The following is an 18424-nucleotide window of genomic DNA, read 5'->3' on the forward strand; positions in this document are numbered from 1 at the left end:
CAGATGGACGCTCATCCTGAGCCTGGTTCTGCAGGAGGTTTCTTCCTGTTAAAAGGGAGTTTTTCCTTCCCACTGTCTCCTTTGTGCTTGCTCAGGATGGGAGACCGTGACAAAGTGAAGACTCAACGTAATCTGCTTCCTTAGATAGAGAACTTTTACTAACTAGCTTTTATTATGTACCGTAATTTCCGGACTATAAGCCGCTACTTTTTTCACATGCTTTGAACACTGTGGCTTATACAATGCTGCGGCTAACTTATGGATTATTTTTTTTGGACAGGCTAACGAGCTTCATGCCACCAAAACATTTAACTTCGTCACACCCGGGCACTCACATAGTTGCCCAATACACGTCTCTCTTGGGGGGGGGGGGGGGGTCCTTGTGACTCAACAAGACTACCTGTATAAATAAAGGTAAAAAAAAACGGACTAATGAAATTACCGTGCAGGTCAAAGTGGACCAATGAAACTTGGGGAAGCTCCCTGCTCTCTCCTCCCCTCCTCGTTGTGCCTCCAGGGAAGGGGAAAACTTTGTTTCATTGCAAATACTTCCTCCAATGAAGTACTTCTAGCCACTCGAAATAATTGCTAATTGTGCATTTAAAACGACACACTGAGCCCGGCGGGAGGCTTGGATGAGTAGCGGCAAAAAATTGTTTACCAAACTGGTCGCATGAGAAGAGCAACTTTTGCTCAAGTCTGCCAGTGGATCCTGACAGTGGAGCAGTGCCAAAAGCACACAGGCGCAGTGTGCAGGAGGAAGATGAAGATGGCGATCACCTCCTGGTAGGCTATTGTATATTTCTTTTTAACCAGCAGTGTTACAGGCACTGTTCAATACAAAAACATTTACTGTATGTATTTGTATATGTTACTGGTACGTATTTAATTAAAATGTTTAAAAAATCTTCTTGTGTAACTATCTCATGTTACAATATAGAAACCGCGGCTTATAGACAAGTGTGGCCTATATGTGTACAATTTATTTATTCATTTTTAATTTAGTGGCCACGGCTTATTATATTCAGGTGTGCTCAATAGTTTGGAAATTACAGTGTGTGAATCTTCTGTTGTACTTTGGCGCTATAGAAATAAACTGAACTGAATTGATTTTGAGCTGATAGGATCTTGAGGAAACTAGGAATTTGCGATATAAACGGTACATGGTAGAAACGATAGACATTTAGTCTATGATAGAGGTCTGTGTTCTACCGGCTAACCGCAGTAATGCTGTGTCTGATGTAAAATCAGAGTTGTCAGATTTAATCGTTACTTTTTTTAGTTGAAAACTGCTTAAGTGGTGTTCAAGTCCTTTCTTCTTTTTTTTCTTCCTTTATTGAAAGGGAGTAATTTACAAAATTGTGAAAGCATATTAACAACCAGTTTTAAGCAACTCTCAGCAGGGCACAAATAAAGTAAACAAGGATAAATAAACTGAAAAAGAAAGTAAGAAGACAAAGTTGTGTGTCCTTTCTTCGAGAGCTAAGTAGCAAAGCTACAAGCTAACTACAGCCGTATACCTACCTATGCCGTACTCATATTCGGACGCATGTGCAAAACGTTGCCTTCCGTCGAAAGTTGTTTTTTTCGTTGAAAGTTCATTGGTCAGCTTTAGAGTGCATTTGTGCTAATATAAAAATTAAAAAAAAAAATTTAAAACCAAGGGTTAAACCTGCTCTCTGATCTGTGAAAAGAACGCGGTGTTGTGTGATTTTACTGCGAGACCCTCTGGTCAAAGCCACAGAGGAAACTGGTCGCCATTTTGTGTCAGCTCTCCTTAAAGCGGAAGGAGACGCCCACTAGAGGTTTGGAGGGTGAAGTGGTTCAGTTGCTGCTCTGTTGCTGTTCATTTATGAAGTAAGAAGACTGGAAACTGTTAAGAGTTAACAACATTCTTTTGTTTAAAACATATGGCTAAACCTACATTTGATATATTTTGCACTGTTTTGTACTACAAGAAGCCTAATACTTGATTTGTTTATTATTTAAAAACTTTCTGGAACTAGTAGTGGAATTTTCTTAATTCTGATTATTTTGTAGTATAGCAGTTTTCCATCTAAATGATGGCAAAAGGACACCATATGCTTTTTTCATTCTTATTGCACGTTTTATACCAAAAACATATCGTGATATATATCATTACCCTTCACAATATATATTGTGATATGAATTTTATGCCATATCACACATCCCTTGAGGAAACTCTGTAATCCTGTCGTGTCAATTTTTTTTTGTCTAGAAGGTCAGATTTATTGGACACAGGCTGTTCTCTGTTCTTCTGGAACTGTTAATGAAATCACAACATATTTAATGGTTTTAAAATCTGTCTTCAGCATTAGTATTAAACATGTCTCCAGTTCATTTCTAACTCTAAATGTGATTTATTCCAGGATGAGGAGGAACAGATGGGATTAAACGTTCCCCGCCAAACGGGGGTTAACTGGACGTTGTGACGAGGGGCGACATATTTACAGAGGGCGAAGGAGGCCATCTCGCGTTACTGACTCTGGCAGCTCAAAAAGCTGTGTCTGTGCCAACAATAAGCAAATCTCCTCGTGTTAAAACTTCCTCCAGTATCCCAGCTTAAAAAAAAGAAAGGAGAAGAAGACCCCAAATCAAAGAAAGAACATCTGGGAGCAAGGAACAAAAAACCCTCAAACAACCGTTAAAAACAGCCCTCAGAGAAATGCGTATCAAAATCTTTTTTACCGAGAAACAAGAGAGCAAAGGAAGAAAGGGGGTGGAGATGAAAGTGTGGATAAAATTGCCTCCGTGGTGTGAGTGCTGCAGGTGGGAGGTAAATGAAAGGTAGACTGGGAATTTGGAGCTCTTATTCTGCAACAAATTAGACCTATATCTCTCGAAGTGGGGCACAAGTGTCCTTGGCTACTCTGCTTCTGTCCCTTCCTTCCCATCTTACATTATTTGATGTTATCATCATCGACTTGAAATAGCTTAATATTTGTGTACTCCCTCATCCAACGGCAATTTCATTCTTGAGAAGGAGGTCGAGGCCCGGGAATAATGCCTCATTGTGCGAGGTGCTTTCAATAAGTGCCTTTGTTGCTCCAAAATCATGACGATAATTTGGTTTTGGGAACAATGCTATTCGTCGGCCAATGTGTGTTCAAGGGCACGGCGCTGATGATGGTGTCCGGGCTCTTTTTTGTCATTTGAGAGCAAGATAAGCACCTCTGGAAAACACCGTGGATGGCTTTATAATGCTGGTTCCATTAGCCGGGATTGCTCGTCCAAGGTTATATAAGGCTAACGATTAGCATTCAAAAGACACTTCTGTTCAATTTCAGTGGTCAGCAACACATTCGTTCAGCAGCACATCGGTATGCAGCTCATATCCGAAGTCCCACTGAAGAGATTTGGCTTGTGCATGTGTGTGTGCGCGTGTGAGTAAACATATCCCCCAAAAAGACTTGGAAAACAAGAAAAAAGGAAAAACATGCAACAAAAATACCTTCGTCTCGAGGCTTGTTCATTGAAGATTCATCAGTTTTTTTTGTGAGCGGACCTAGGGTTAAGAAAAAAAGGGGGGAAAAAGAGAAAAGAGAAAATTCAAAAAAGATTACTGGCAAAAACCGATAAAAAAAAAAAAACAAGAAAAAAAAAAAAAAAACAAGAATACCAAAAAAAGAAAAGAAGCAAGAGCAAAAAAAGACAAACCAGCAAGAATGCATGTGTTCATTGTGCGTTTGTGTGTGTTTTCTTTAAAAAGAGCACAAAAAAGCATCACAGACACAGATTTATGACAAGAAAAGACACAAGATCAAAGAAAACTGATGTGGGTGTGTTTCCCCTAAAGAAGAAAATGGCTCGTTTGTCTCATTTAAACCATTTTTAGCCGTTTCAGTGTAACGTTTTGAAGCGGACCAGGTGGGGAAAAAGTGAAAATAAAACGGCCTTAGTGGTTTGAAGAACAGGACCCAGCCCTTTAATCCACCAAAAAAATGGGGACAGAGATTTAAAAACTCATTGGCGAGAAAAAAACGGTAACCTTGAAGAACGGCAGGTTTGGGTCCCGTTGCTCAAACGCCAAAACTTTAAGCAGACAGAACAAGCGGCTCGTTAATTACGAGACCTTTACTTTTTAAGAAAGACACACTGGAGACAAAGACAAGTTTAATTGGACAGCCCAGCCGAGACAATGACCCTGTAACGGTAAGAAGCATGTGAAACACGACTCGGGTAAAAACAGGAAACAAGCGCTTTAGTGTTTTGCGTTATTTAGTGGTTAAAGCAGGGAGCTTTTCCCCGGGCGGGTAAATAATTACATGGAACAACAGCAGTTTGAAATGACAGGACAGCGTGACGCTAATTGCACAGAGGAGTTCAGGTAAAAGGTGAGTTTAATTTGATCCCCATCAGCCCACGGGCTGGTTGGTGAAAATTAAAAGTGTGAAGGGGAGACGAAAAAAGAACCTCTTTTTGTTCACCATCTGTTTTATTGGACATTGCTGCCGAGCTCATTCTTGTGGGAAAAAAATCATCTCGTTTGAACACATTCGTCTGTTTTTCTACATCCATCAGAGATGTCGCCCAGTGGAATCAAGTCATGTTTCTTATTGACGCAATCATGTGGTGGTAAAAATATTCACAAGCTGAGTATTTATTCAAAAAATACTACCAGAGTACCTTTCATCCAGTAGCGTAGTCTCTTGGTACGCGGGCATACAGCGTATACCCATTAGAAAAGCGTGGGAATTTCAATATACCCACTTAAAAGTGCACAATGACACGAGCCCATGTCACCTATCACTGACAATGCTACGTGTCATGGGCTCGTGTCATTGTCAAAACATCTGGAACATTTTATAGACGCAATGAGCTGGCTCAACCTGCTTTTTGTATAATTAATAATTCTGTACTTACTACTTAATACTTGAACATGTTATGCTTTGATACTGTTTTATCAATTCTATAACATGTTTTTAATACAAAGCCAACTTTTGCACAAAGTTTGTTGTACATTTATTCAAATATAAGCATCAGAGACATTTGGAAATGTTCAATATGCTTAAAAATCTAAATGAATTAACGATTACATTGCACTAACCGGTGTACTTTGGTTTCTAAGCACAGTTTAGCCACTACAAAAGAACGTAGACTACATCACTGCTTTCATCAGCTTTCTTTTTATCTCCTGGACACACCTCAAAAGCTCAAGATTTAAAAAAGAGACTTATTCTTTATTTAATATGCGATAGAAGAACATTTGCTATAGTTAGAAGCAACACGAGCCGAAACATTTCACTGAACTTTTGTTTTGGACTCAGTGTTACCCAATGGCTGCCTTTACCCCCCCAAAAAGTTCACAAATAACCCGTGAAAGGGTTAAACTGGATACAAATACCTTGATTCAGAAAAATACTGAGACAAAAAACTCAACCTTTCACTCGTCTTTATTGTGACTCAGAAATATTTTTGGGAGTTTAAACGTTAAAAAAAAGTTTCATAGTTCGCGCTCAATAATCCAGGTAAAAAAAAAAAATCAGACAAAGTTCAGTCAGGTCATCTGGATTGTTTATTTTTGTTGAAATGTTTCGTCCTTCATCCAAAGAACTTCATCAGTCCGAGGAGCCACAGCAAAATCAGTCCCACAAGAAGCACACTCACATAATGGGCCAACCAGTTTGATGGCGATAAGATGGCTTCTGGAGCCCGCCCTCTCCCCGTCGACTCCTCTGAGGCAGTCGTAGCCATTGTTGTAGCTCCTCGCACTGACGAAGTCCTTTGGATGAAGGGCAAAAGTTTCAACAACAACAAGAAACCATCCAGATGACCTGACAACTTTGTTGGCTTTTCTAACTGGATTATTGGGCATGAACTTTGATGTTTTGAACCACTTTGGCTCTGTCTGCCTCAGAGGAGTCGATGGGGGAGAGGGTGGTCTCCAGAATCAGAATCAGCTTTACCACTATTGCACAGTTAAGTACAGCAAATTTACGTTCCGTACAGCCGTCCAAAAGATGGATGGAAGTGTACGGAAACCATTTTATCACCAGCAAACTGGTGGGCCCACTATGTGAGTGTGCTGCTTGTGGGACAGCTTGTTTGTGGCTCCTCTGACTGATGAAGTCCTTTGGATGAAGGAGGAAACGTCTCAACAAAAAAAGGAAAAGAAACCGTCCAGATGACCTAACTTAACTTTGTTGGGTTTTAAAAATAGTGTTTAAGAAAACTTTGGAAAAAAGTACAACAGTACATAATGTAAGAGCATTGATTAAAATACGGCATGATACAAAATCATTTATTGCCCCCTTGGGAAAATGTGTTTTCGGTTTAGTGCTGTCCTAATAGCTGCCTGCACAAAAAAAATACACAAATTCACCAAACACGCTGTCAGGGGATTTTTGGTCAAGTTTGTGGATGTTTTTAACTACAATGGTTGAGAATGTTAACCGCCCATGAACCATGTGTTTGAGTTGGCAGATAGTTCTTTTCTCTCTCAGATGGGGCTGAATGAGGAGCTGATTTGATCCTGCATGTGCAGCTGTGTGGCCGAGGTCATCAGTGTCTGCCTCTGAGCCGAGAGCTGATAAGGTTATAAAGACAAGCCTCGCACGCCGCCCGTGGCAGATTCTCGTGACCGGGGCTCCATACATGTAGAACGTCTGTGTAACCTGTTGTGAAAGTCTGCTCTGGCCAGTAAAACCAGTTAAAAACCTTCTCGTGTCCTCGAGAGCGGCTTCTTTGAGTAAAATGAACAGAGGATATTTGTATCCAACACACCGCGAGTAAGACTTGATGGAAAATTCCCATTTTGATTTTCACGTTTAGTGGATTTAATGAAGAATCTGTTGATTTTTATCCCACGTAAAAGTTTTTCTGTGTAAACGTATCATAAAGCTGATTTTGTTTGTTGGCTTAAACACAAAGGCAACTCCAAAAACATAGATTTTATCATAAAACTGCACAAAAACACAAAATCTACCAGTAACATAGCAAACGTAACAGCATTTAAGGTTTGCGGTGTGTGGAAAACACAATCCAGGTTCAAAGTTGTGAGAAAAACTAAAAAGTGAACTTTGAGTTGATTGTTTTGACGGATCGGACGATGAATTGCTTCTTGGGATTTTTTGAGCTTGTAAAAAAAAAACTGAGATTAAAAAGTCCTTCCCATCCGTTTTGATTTTTGTCTTATATATATATATATATATAAAACCTGACTTGTTTTTTCTACAATTCTATTTTTTTTTCCCCCTCAGATGTAAACGGGTGTTAAAAATCAGAGAAGCACATTTTTCAGTTCTTATTGACGCCGTATTCAATGTTCGGAGAACGTTGGTTTGAGGAAACCCTGATTAGAAAACACTCCGTCAAGTTTTATTTGTTGTTTGGGAGCACGGGTTTTAAAAATCGTGTTTTTAGTTTTGATAGGGGGAAAAATAAACAGACACAGATTTGATACATTATGATTGGAAACATTAGGGTGAGATAAGATGCAACGCAAAATTAATTATAATGCAGAACAATATCGTGGACGGTCCATTGAAAGAAAACGTTTAGGACTCGATTTTTTTGACAGATCAGTAAAAACCATTAAATCATTCTTACACCGTAATGCTTCAGGAAGTACTGCCATATTAGTTTTATTTAACTTGTTCATTTACTTTAGGAGCTTAAATAAAATAAAAATGAAAGATTCTTTAAGACAAGTTTGGGGAAATAATTTACTGTGTTGATTTACAATATAATGTTATTATTATTATAAAGTTTATTCATTTTTTAAAACAAACAGTTCTGTATACAATAAGAAATACAATCATAAATAAAATGAAAGGCAGCAGAAAGAAGAAATTTTTTTATATCTGCCCCTTTTTACCAAAAAATGTATTCAAACAAAAATAATCTTCAAAAATAACAAAAACTAAAACAACTCAAGAAACAATTCATACAAATACACATTAAGCTATTTCATTTTTTTTTTTAAATCAAATCAACTTTGATCATTCTTTTAAACATACACATTGATTTGGCATTTTTAACATCACTCTCCAGATTATTCCATAATCTAATTCCTTGGATTGAAGTACTTTGTAGACAGTTCCTTCAAACTAGTTCTAAATTTAGGTTTCACAAATATTTCTATTCCCTTAAGATTATAACAACTATCTCTTTTAACAAAATTTAATTGGATATTTAAAGGTAATGTGTTTATGAGCCCTATACATAACTGATAAAATACCATAATCTACAAAATCATGGAACTTCAATAACTTCAGTTGATAAAATAAAGTACTTGATGGGTGACTGAAATGCTTCCTGGTAATAATTCTTACAGCTCTTTTCTGTAGAACAAAAATAAGATTTATAAATGTTTTGCACACTTTCCTCCAAACATCAGTACAATAGATGAAGTGTGGAACAATTATTGCGTTATACAACATATACAGAGCTTTATCATGTAATAACTCCCTTACTTTGTACAGTACTGCAATATTAGCTATTTTTATTCTTACATAATTTATGTGATGTTTCCACGTCAGCTTTTCATCAATGATAACACCCAAAAACTTCCCCTCACTAACTCTACAAATCTCAACTCTGAATGGAGCATCGACAGTTCTCATTCTATTACTGAATATCATATAGTTAGTTTCATCTAAGTTTAATTTTAATTTATTAAGTTTAAACCAAGTTTGCATTTTTACAAATTCTGTCTGCATTAACTCCAACACCCGTTCTATATATTTACCCATACCAAAAGAAAGTGGTATCATCTGCAAATAGAACACATTTAAGGAGTCCCAACACATTTACCAAGTCATTCACATATAAAATAAATAACTCTGGTCCAAGTACAGAACCTTGAGGGACTCCACATGTGAAATTACAGGTTAGATCTTAAATCATTTATTTGTACAAACTGTTTCCTATCTATTAAGAGGGAATATACAAAAAAAAAAAAAATATATATATATATATATATACACCTGTATATAATTTACTACTTATCACTGTCCATTAAGTGCTGCCCTGATAGATGCCTTCACAAAAAAAAAAAGTTTTTTTTTTTAAATCTCAAATAAAGCAAGATAATACCAGCATCATCCCTGAGTAAGACGTTCACGTGAAGTTTTAAAACCTATAAATAAGTAGATTTAGATGAAGATTTGTGATACAAGTGCACAATTTGTCAAACACACTAAGAACAAGACACATTTGGTATATGACTTGTGTTTAAAGGATACAGCACCTACAAATACATAGGTTTTATCATAAAACCTCAGAAGAAAACACTAAAATAACCCAAAAAATATATAAAATATAACTGCAGTCAATGCCAGTTGTGTGTGAAAAACAATATCAATTTGTTGAGTCAGTCTGTTCAAAAAAGATGTTGTTCTTTGGTGTTTTAATGATTTGACTCCTAGATAACCAGAACCACGATGATTGTTTTAAAGGTTTCCCCAAACATTTCTTCAGAGCAGTCAGTCACGGTTCAGTTTAAAGTCCTCCAGACATCAGATCTGATCCATTCTGAGGTCTATACATGTCCCCTGGAGATCTACTTTCTCCCACACTGGTGATGCTCTAGGAGCTGAGGGATCATCATCGTACACCACAGAGCCACTCCTCACCTTGTTTCCAATAAAGTTTCATTTCAGCAGAGCTAATGTGAAACTTGAGTTAGGCAATCAGAGCCGAGAAAGGTTTTCAGAGAGGTTGATGTCTCTTCTTGCTTTGGTTTTAACATGTTGATACAGGAGGAAACAAAAAGTACTGAGCAAGCTAATTCATAGAAAATTTAACTGCTACAAGGAAACCATTATAGGACAACATGACCTTAAGTGAGCTCTAATCACAAAGTACAAGTAGGGCTGATTAAAGTTTAATCTGGTCCAACAGCTATTATTGCTTTTATACTGAAATTTCTCTAAAAGAAATTGCGGTCGTTGAGAAAACGGTATGATTGGAATGCCAAAGTTCATGCTCAATAATCCAGGTATAAATCCAACAATGGTCAGTCAGGTCATCTGGATGGTTTATTTTGTTGCCGAGATGTTTCGTCCTTGATCCAAAGGACTTCTTCAGTCTGAGGAGTCACCAAACAAGCTGATTCCCACAAAACAGCATACTCCATAGTGGAAAAAAAACAGTTTGCTGGTGCTACGATGGCCTCCGGGGCCCGCCCTCTCCTCAGTCAACTCCTCTGAGACAGTCATGACAAGGTGGTTCAAAACACCAAAGCTCATGCTCAATAATCCAGGTAGAAATCCAACGATGTTCAGTCAGTTCTTCATCATTTGTTTGGTAGCTCCTCAGATTGAAGAAGTCCTTTGGATGAAGGACGAAACATCTCAGCAAAAAAAGAAACCATCCAGATGACCTGACAGAACATTGTTGGGTTACAATTGGAAGATTTTGTAGATCTGCAGTTTGCTGATGTTCATCTCTGGTGTTATATTTATATATTTCTTAACATTTTTCCACAAAGTCAACATTTGTAATATACATAAAGCAAAATATCTGTGAACATAAAATATGAAACAATCCTAACACCATTTTTTGTTGTCTCTCTCCAACATGCTCTTTTCTTAGACATTTGGAAAACTCAGTAGGATATTTAGATTTTATAGAAAATTAAACGTGTTTAATGAGGTACAAATACACAAGTTGGCTTTTTATTTTACCCAGTGGGCCATTTTGTCTTAATTATATTGTGATTAAAGACCACTAACTGAACTAAAACATGTACAAAATGCTCGCTGGGTCTATCAGAAAAATCATCACATCATCTGCAAAGATGATCACAGAAAAGATTGCTCTTGAATGACATAAAGCTAATATTTACTGTTATTTACAGATTATTTAAAGCTTTTAAATACACTTTTTCATGATTGTCTGCCACCATGAAAGGTGGGTAATCATGTAATTGCCTGTGTCTTAGTGTATCTATCTTAATGTTTTATGAACCAGAGGATGGATTTTGATGAAGGTAATCAGTGGATATACCTCTACATCTACCACCTGACTCAAGATGGCTACCACAGCTAATCAGCCTTAGCAAACAATAAAATGTCTATAACACAGCCAGTTTTACTGATGTTAAGTTCAAATTAGCAATGGCAGTAGCTGAGAGTTATCCCCAAAATATATTTTGAGTTCTAGCATAAAATAACTTAGTTTAAATCCTTCACAAAGAAGCAAGAGAGCGATTAGCATTTTTTTCAAATATTGATCATTTCACTCGTTTTCTTTTGATGATGAAGTTGCCATGCTTTGTCAACATTAATACTCTTTTAGCAGATTAAACATATCTGTGAACAATTACAATATTTTATTAAGACATAAATTATTAAAACAATTATAATCTTTCATATAAACACAGTTTTGTCCTTTTTTGTGGAACACCAAAATGCTCAAAATTAAATAAATAAATAAAACATTTTGAAATAAGAAAAAATCTTCATTATTATTATTTTATTTCATAATTGTGTTTTTCATAATGGCTTCTTTATTTCATAATGTCACTTTTCAGCAGATTGACTTCAGCTGTCAATCAACGTCAGTGGGCTGGACCTTCACGCCCACTGGCTGATCTTTCACATCCAATAGTTTTCCTGAATGTTCACTGGTACAGCTAGTGTTAATCATAGTTGCCAAGTCCGCTTATTATAAGCAACTTTGGGCTTGTTTTTCTAAAGTCGCTTGGAAATCTTGTGAGTTGCCGTTTTTGGGGCTTGTTTTGAACGTGAGGTTGCTAATTTGGGCTTTGACCTTTTTTCCGAGTGAACCTAGTTGATTATCTCCCAGCTCCGCACCATAAAGCAAAAGACGAGTGGTAGTAGGTAGTTTGTCCCGTCCACGCCCCCGTTTCCTGTTTATCACTCCCGCCTAAGTTGGCGAGGCGACAGGCGCACACAGACATATACAAATACGTCTGTGTGCGCACACCCCAAACACTCATACTGCGGCCGACCACTAGGGGGCTCCACTCACGCAGATGTCAGGATGTTTGGTTTTTTTAAACATGTAGAAAAAAATTACATATGCAAAATGTATTTTTTTATCAGAACTTAAAAGTTTGTTATTCAAAGTGTTTAGCATAATTTTGTTGTTTTTTTATGTGTAATGCCGTAATAAATGTATGTTTATACTGTTTAAAAACGGCCTCTGTTTTACACAATGTGGTGGGTTGCCAGTTGGGCTTGTTTTCATAGAGCTGGTTGCTTGTTTCTATCGCGAAATCTGACAACACTGGTGTTAATCTTGTTACATTCAAAGAACTTAAATGGCGAGTCCTCCCGTGTGCGCTCTCGTGGAGCCGATCACTTTTTGTCACGACACCTGTATCTTCTGAGAACGTAAGCCTTTCAATTTGATCTGCTAAAGTTACCTGACTGAACGAAGTTCAAGCAACTCTGCCATCCTTCATGACTGTTGACCTAGCATGTCGCTGCTAGCTGCTATGCTAGCTGTACCAGTGAGCAGGAGAACTAATGGATGTGAAGGATCAGCCAGTGGGCGTGCAGGTCCAACCCACTGACGTTGATTGACCGCTGAAGTCATTCTGCTGAAAAGTGTCATTATGAAATAAATAAGCCGTTACGAAAAACACAATTATGAAATAAAATATATATTTTTTCATAGTAATGAGCTTAGATACTTATTTCATAATGATTTATTTATTGATTTAATTTTGAGCATTTTGGTGTTCCATACTTTTAGACCTTAAAAATTGGAAAAACTGTTTCAGCCAATTTAGTTTGTTGTAAACTAGTAAAAAAAATATCAGTACAAGGTCTCATTTTAACTTTCCTTGGAGTCAATACAAGAAATATTGAATTTTTGAAGTTTATTTGAAGGCATGTTTTAAAATTAGGTTGTAAAGGACCAGCTAGAAATGGCTTGAGGACATCTTTAGAAATATATGTAAAACCAGGAAAATATTTAACTGTCTTTTCATTGGAAAAAACAAATTAACGCTGAGTAACATTGTCTGTTTCTTTAATATGTATGATTTGTTAACCAGAAGCAGAAATATTATTATATTAACCCTTAAAACTAGAAACATAAGGTTACAGCTCAAGATAGTGCGTTTTGAACCAACGTTTTTCTTCTTTTTCCTCAAACAACTAAAAACGTAGCAATTAACGCTAAACCCCATGAACACAAAAGCGTCATTATCTGTAGCAGCCGATAACCTCCATAACTGATGCTAAAAGTAAAGACATGACGATTGAAGTGCATCAAAAAACGTCTGTCAAAAGCCTTTAAAGGTTGTTTTCTATGTATAATTGAAGACTTGAGCCTGTCAACAACAAGAGAAACTCTTTTTTTTCTTCTTCTCCGGGATAAATAAGGAAGGCAGAAATCAAGCAACAATTACCGGACCAGAAACAAGAGGAGCAAAGGTGTAAACGCGGGACTTGATTGACGTATTTTACTCCGAGTCACGAAGATGCAAATCAGTTTGAATCAAGCTGTGCAGGCCAAAAATAGCTTTTGTTTTCGTGACAATTTATTTTAAATCTTTCACCCAATCAAAGCAACGATGAGTAGTCATTAAGCCCCCCAACGAACACCTTAACCCTGTTTCCACACTACTGTACCTGCAGACGCCCAAAATACCCGTCTTACAGAAATTGTTTTTTGCCTGTCGAGTCCAATAAAGGATGCAAACAAAGACATCCTGGAAGACACGATGGCTTCTTTTAGTGCCGTTAAAAGCTTAATGATGCTGAGGTAGTCGTGTGACACATTTTTCCCAGCAGTTATAATTTTCATAATCCCCCCCATGCTACATTTGTCATGCATAAAGCAACACAGATTACTTCAAACCTCTAGCTGTTTACCATTACTCTCTTCCTACCAGACAGTTTTTTTTCTTCTTTCTCTCTTGTTTGAACTACAAACCGACGGCAGCTCACTTTGTAGCAGACTATACATGGCTCCGTTCCTCCCAACCACGTAAACCTCCGACACACAAACGCCACACTTACTCAGCTGCTAATAAACACGCTCACGAAGCAGACACATGACTCATACTGGTGTGGAAGTGGAATAGAAACACATATATAAATAAATAAAAAGACCTTTGAGACTTGCGTTTGGTTTAAGTTAATACTTTTATTTTACAGTTCTTGTAATATTCAAAGGTATATTTTGTTCCTTTTAGTTATTTAAAAGAATTAAAGCTTTAGAACTTGTGCTGGACTGCATCTGGTGCAGAAAGAGCCTGGAATGACTCAGATGATGGAAATGTATTCAAAATGTGAATGTTATTCTTCTAGATGTTTTTTTGGAAGGTAAAAATACAAAAAAAAATGTTCAATTTATAGAAGTTGAGATAAAAATGTTTTTAAAAAAATCATCCAAGAAAGTTGAAACAACAGTATATCTTGGAAAGAATATGGCTACCTTAATTTTTCAAACTTGAAAATATTCTCAGAAGTTATTTTAAACTACAGTTCAAACCTGTTCAATCTTTCAGACATGATCTGTATTTACAGTCTTACCATGTAGGTTTAACCCACCTTTTTATAAATTGACCATACCGCATGCCCCATGACCATCATGACCCATTAGAATGGAACACTAGAAAGCTCAACCAAGGGCAACTGGATTTCTATTATATCTCAAAGATGTTTTCTTTTCAGGAAGGAAGGGAAGGAGAATGATTTGCATGCAAGTTCAGCTCACACAAAAAACAACAAAATACCTAAATCCAAAATGTTCTAAAACAAGTAGAAGTCCAGTTGCCTCTGATTGAACTCACTGTAAGTACTTATAGTAAGTAGGCCTGTCACGATAATAAATTTTGCTGGACGATTAATTGGCTCAGAAGTTATTGCGATAAACGATAATATTGTTTGAAATTTGACAATAATTAGAAATCCTTGTCAAATTTAAGAAGAAATGTTTGTTAATTTATTTTGAGTGTAGTACCTTTTTTTGACTAACGGATGGCAGTATAAGACTGTTTGAACTGAAGGATGGATAGTGAGGGGGTGAGCAGTGTGTATTTAAGAAAAATGGGAGGGAGACCTCTTGACATGACATGGGCTGTCTCTCTTCAGTTCTCAAAATGGCAGACGCTCGGTGTGGTTTGAGCTCTTTATCATAGCATTTTTCTAGAGGTGTAAATCACCAGCTTTGCCACGATACGATATTATATTGATTTGTTTGTATGACGATACGATTTTTCTCGATATCACAAAGTTTGTCACGATACGATTTTGATTCTATTTAAGTCACAAGTCTGCGATCAATATATTGCAATATCAAATGCTCATCTCATTTACATATAAATAAATTTACAAAAACAATTCAAATATGATTTAACCATTTTATTTCTATTACAGGCACCAGGCATTTAAATAAAAATTTTTTTTTTCTTAATTAATGAAAAAATAAAAATAAATGACCTGTTCAGTATAGTCTCACATTTCTCATGTTTAAGTGCATTTTTTGAACCAGTTAACTTAAAAGTGTCCTGATTACCTTTCAGTTATAAAGAAACAAAATAGATATTGAGCTTACATAACATGGCTATCAATCTCGTGTTTCTTCTTCAGGTGAACAACCAAACTTGTGTTTCCGAGTATTTTAACTCACACTGGCACCTGTTGTTGCATACGGCATGAGTTCTGTCTGTTGAGCCGTTCTTCTGCTGGAATCCAAAATATTTCCACACAGTTGATTTAAATCCAGCAGGAGAGTGAAGTACATTATCCACGATTTCTGCCTCGTCTGCCATGTTGCTGAGGCGGCCGCACAGCGCAGCCGTGCACGGAAATGGTGACACAGACGTGCCTTGGGAATTTCAAAATAAAAGTGTATTTTAAAGATGACGATATGAATCGATGTTTTAGTTTTGCCACGATATAATTGAATCATTAATCATTTAATCGATATATAAATTTAAAATCTATGTATTGTTACACCCCTGCATTTTTCACACAAAGATTTTAATAAAAAAAAATCAGTAAACAAGTTCTCAGCTTAAAAAAAAGATCGTATACCTGGATTATTGAGCATGGATTTTTTTGGTTTTGAACCAGTTTGACATGACTGTCGACGAGGAAGAGGGCCAGCATCAGAGGAGGGGGCGTGCCAAAGACACCATCTTAGCACCAACATAACTGGTTTGTTCCCCTTTGGAGTAAGCTGTTTGGGGGAAGAATCAGTTTTGTGTTGTGTGTTTCCTTAACTGATGAAGCCTTCTGGATGGAAGATGAAACGTTTCAGCAAAAAAAAAGAAACTGTCCAGATGACCTGACTGAAAATTGTTGGAAGTTTCAGCTTCTTTTTACAGAGAAAAACAACTTTTTACACAAAGGCACGGGTTTCAACCGTGAATTTTGGAGCTTCGACAAAACTGAGGCTTTTTTCCCCCGAGGTCGGCCTGTTAGCTTAGCTCGTAGTTTAGCTTCACAGCTTAGTTGCTTTTAACAATCCCAAAATGTGATTTTGGACAATTAAAACAGATTTTACAGAGGAAAAGAGAAAGGGAGGGGTCAGCAAAGAGCACCGAAGTTGAGCTTTTTGTCATCCATTGTCTTCAGTAACAAGAGAGACACGAAGAAACGATAGAGCCGATAAATGAAAATGCGGTAGATAATTTTCATTTATCATGCAATTAACTGATTTGTATATTAACTGTTTATTGTGACAGGCCTAATAGGGAGTTCTATTAAGAGTCTTCACCCCCTACTATAATGTGTCAGAATCATTCAAACGCTGGAAAACCTTCAGTGAAGGCAGTTGTGATGCACCAGTCTTAGTTTTCATCAACAATAATGATTGCTTCTATTTTTGATATTCCTGAGACCCCCACTCCTGCACCCTCACCAGCCTTGCCTGGCATGAGTCTCTTGGACTACATCAGGTTGTAGCTACAGGTATCAATCTGTGCTACATTGTTTCACAATTGTGGCTAGGAATGAGCCCAGAAGGTCCAGTCCTGCACTAAGCTGTGCCGATGTATGTGGATCTGACATCAAACAGGTACAATGTCACTACTGTCACCACGCTCCTCCAAGGACCCCACCACGCTGCCACAATGATAATAAATCAGCATAACCTCGCTCTGGTAGCTGTGTGCAGATTCAAAACCATAGTGGACCAATCACATCAACAAGTGGAAAGCAGCACAATAGTTCAGTGGTTAGCAATGTTGCCTCACAGCAAGAAAGTCCTGGGTTGAATTCCCAGTTGGACCTAGGATCTTTCTAAATGGAGTGTTTGCATGTTCTCCTTGTGTTTGCGTGGGTTTTCTCTGGATACTCCAGTTTCCTCCCTCCGTCTATAAATACACACGTTAGGCCCTTCAGATTCAGGCCTCCCTTGCAAAAGAGACCAGTGATCTCAGTGGGATTCACCTGGTTAAACAAAAGGTAAAGGGAGCCCACTGACTTCCTAATATGCACCTGAAGACAAAACTCGGCAAAGACCATCAACAGTCTGGCTGATGTTTTAAAGATGTAGCAAGGATGTCGACGTAGATTAACCTTGTATGATCTGTTAGCACTCAGAGTACGTGTTTGGAATGACTTTCAGCTACTACCACGCAAACATTCACAGATATACAGTAGATCGACATCAATCCATCCATTATCTTTACCTGCTTCTTCCTATAGGGTTGCAGGAGTCACTGTTCCCAGGAGTCACTATGCGAGAGGTGGGAGACACCCTGGACAGGTCTCCAGTCCATCACAGGGACATATAAGGGCCTGGTATACTCCATCTGAAGACGGACAGTTGACTCGCTGTCACGTGGTTGCGGAACATTGGTTTTCGCACACCTTTCATGGTCTGCGAACCATAATGCAGAGATCCTAGGAAACTCCTCCCGCTGCAGTCTTCGTCATCACACAGGTTTCCTCCTACCAGAGTCTCCATGCCGTCCCTGCATCCGCCATTTGGCTACAGATCTTTCATGAAGAAGTGCCCCACTTTTCAGAAGGCAGACTCCTCCATACACGACGTCTGCACGATCTCCATCCAGGAGTTTTTGATCATTTGACTAATTTAGTGTGTTTGAAGAGGCATACAGCTGAATGTCCAAGCGCATTTCCAGATTGACAAACAAGCCCACAAACTCCTGACTAATCACACAATACTTGGTGCCTACACCTGTGAGAAAAAGTTTGGCCAAGACATGTCGAGAAAGGGCGGGCAAAGGTGCTCTGCCAACAAAATTATGTGATTTTCTCCACGCAACTACGATAATGAGAGCCCATTTCGGTACTTAGGATGGAGTATGCAGGGCCCAATAGAGACAAATGAGACAAACAACCATTCACTCTCTCACTCACACCTAGGGACAATTTAGAGTCACCAATCAGTCTAACATGCATAGTTTTGTTCTGTGGGAGGAAACCGGAGTACCCGGAGAAAACCCACACATGCACGGAGTGAACATGTAAAGTCCACCCAGAAATATATCTGCATATGTATTTAT

The 18424-nt window shown here is 37.9% G+C and overlaps 1 protein-coding gene across 2 annotated transcripts in view; it reads right to left on the reverse strand.

Moving 5' to 3' along the window:
• The window catches only part of nlgn2a (neuroligin 2a), a 291767-nt gene that overhangs the window by 223882 nt on the left and 49461 nt on the right, over nt 1–18424 (reverse strand). Inside the window, exon 2 of one of the 2 annotated variants that reach the window (XM_037676799.1) lies at nt 3473–3526. The exons of the other annotated variant lie outside the window; for it this stretch is intronic. Coding sequence (XP_037532727.1) covers nt 3473–3526 — 54 coding nt within the window. The remainder of the gene's footprint in view (nt 1–3472; nt 3527–18424) is intronic. 2 annotated transcript variants of the gene reach the window in all.

Source organism: Nematolebias whitei, chromosome 1 (genome assembly GCF_014905685.2).
Source record: "Nematolebias whitei isolate Nwh7 chromosome 1, NemWhi1, whole genome shotgun sequence".
NCBI lineage: Eukaryota > Metazoa > Chordata > Actinopteri > Cyprinodontiformes > Rivulidae > Nematolebias > Nematolebias whitei.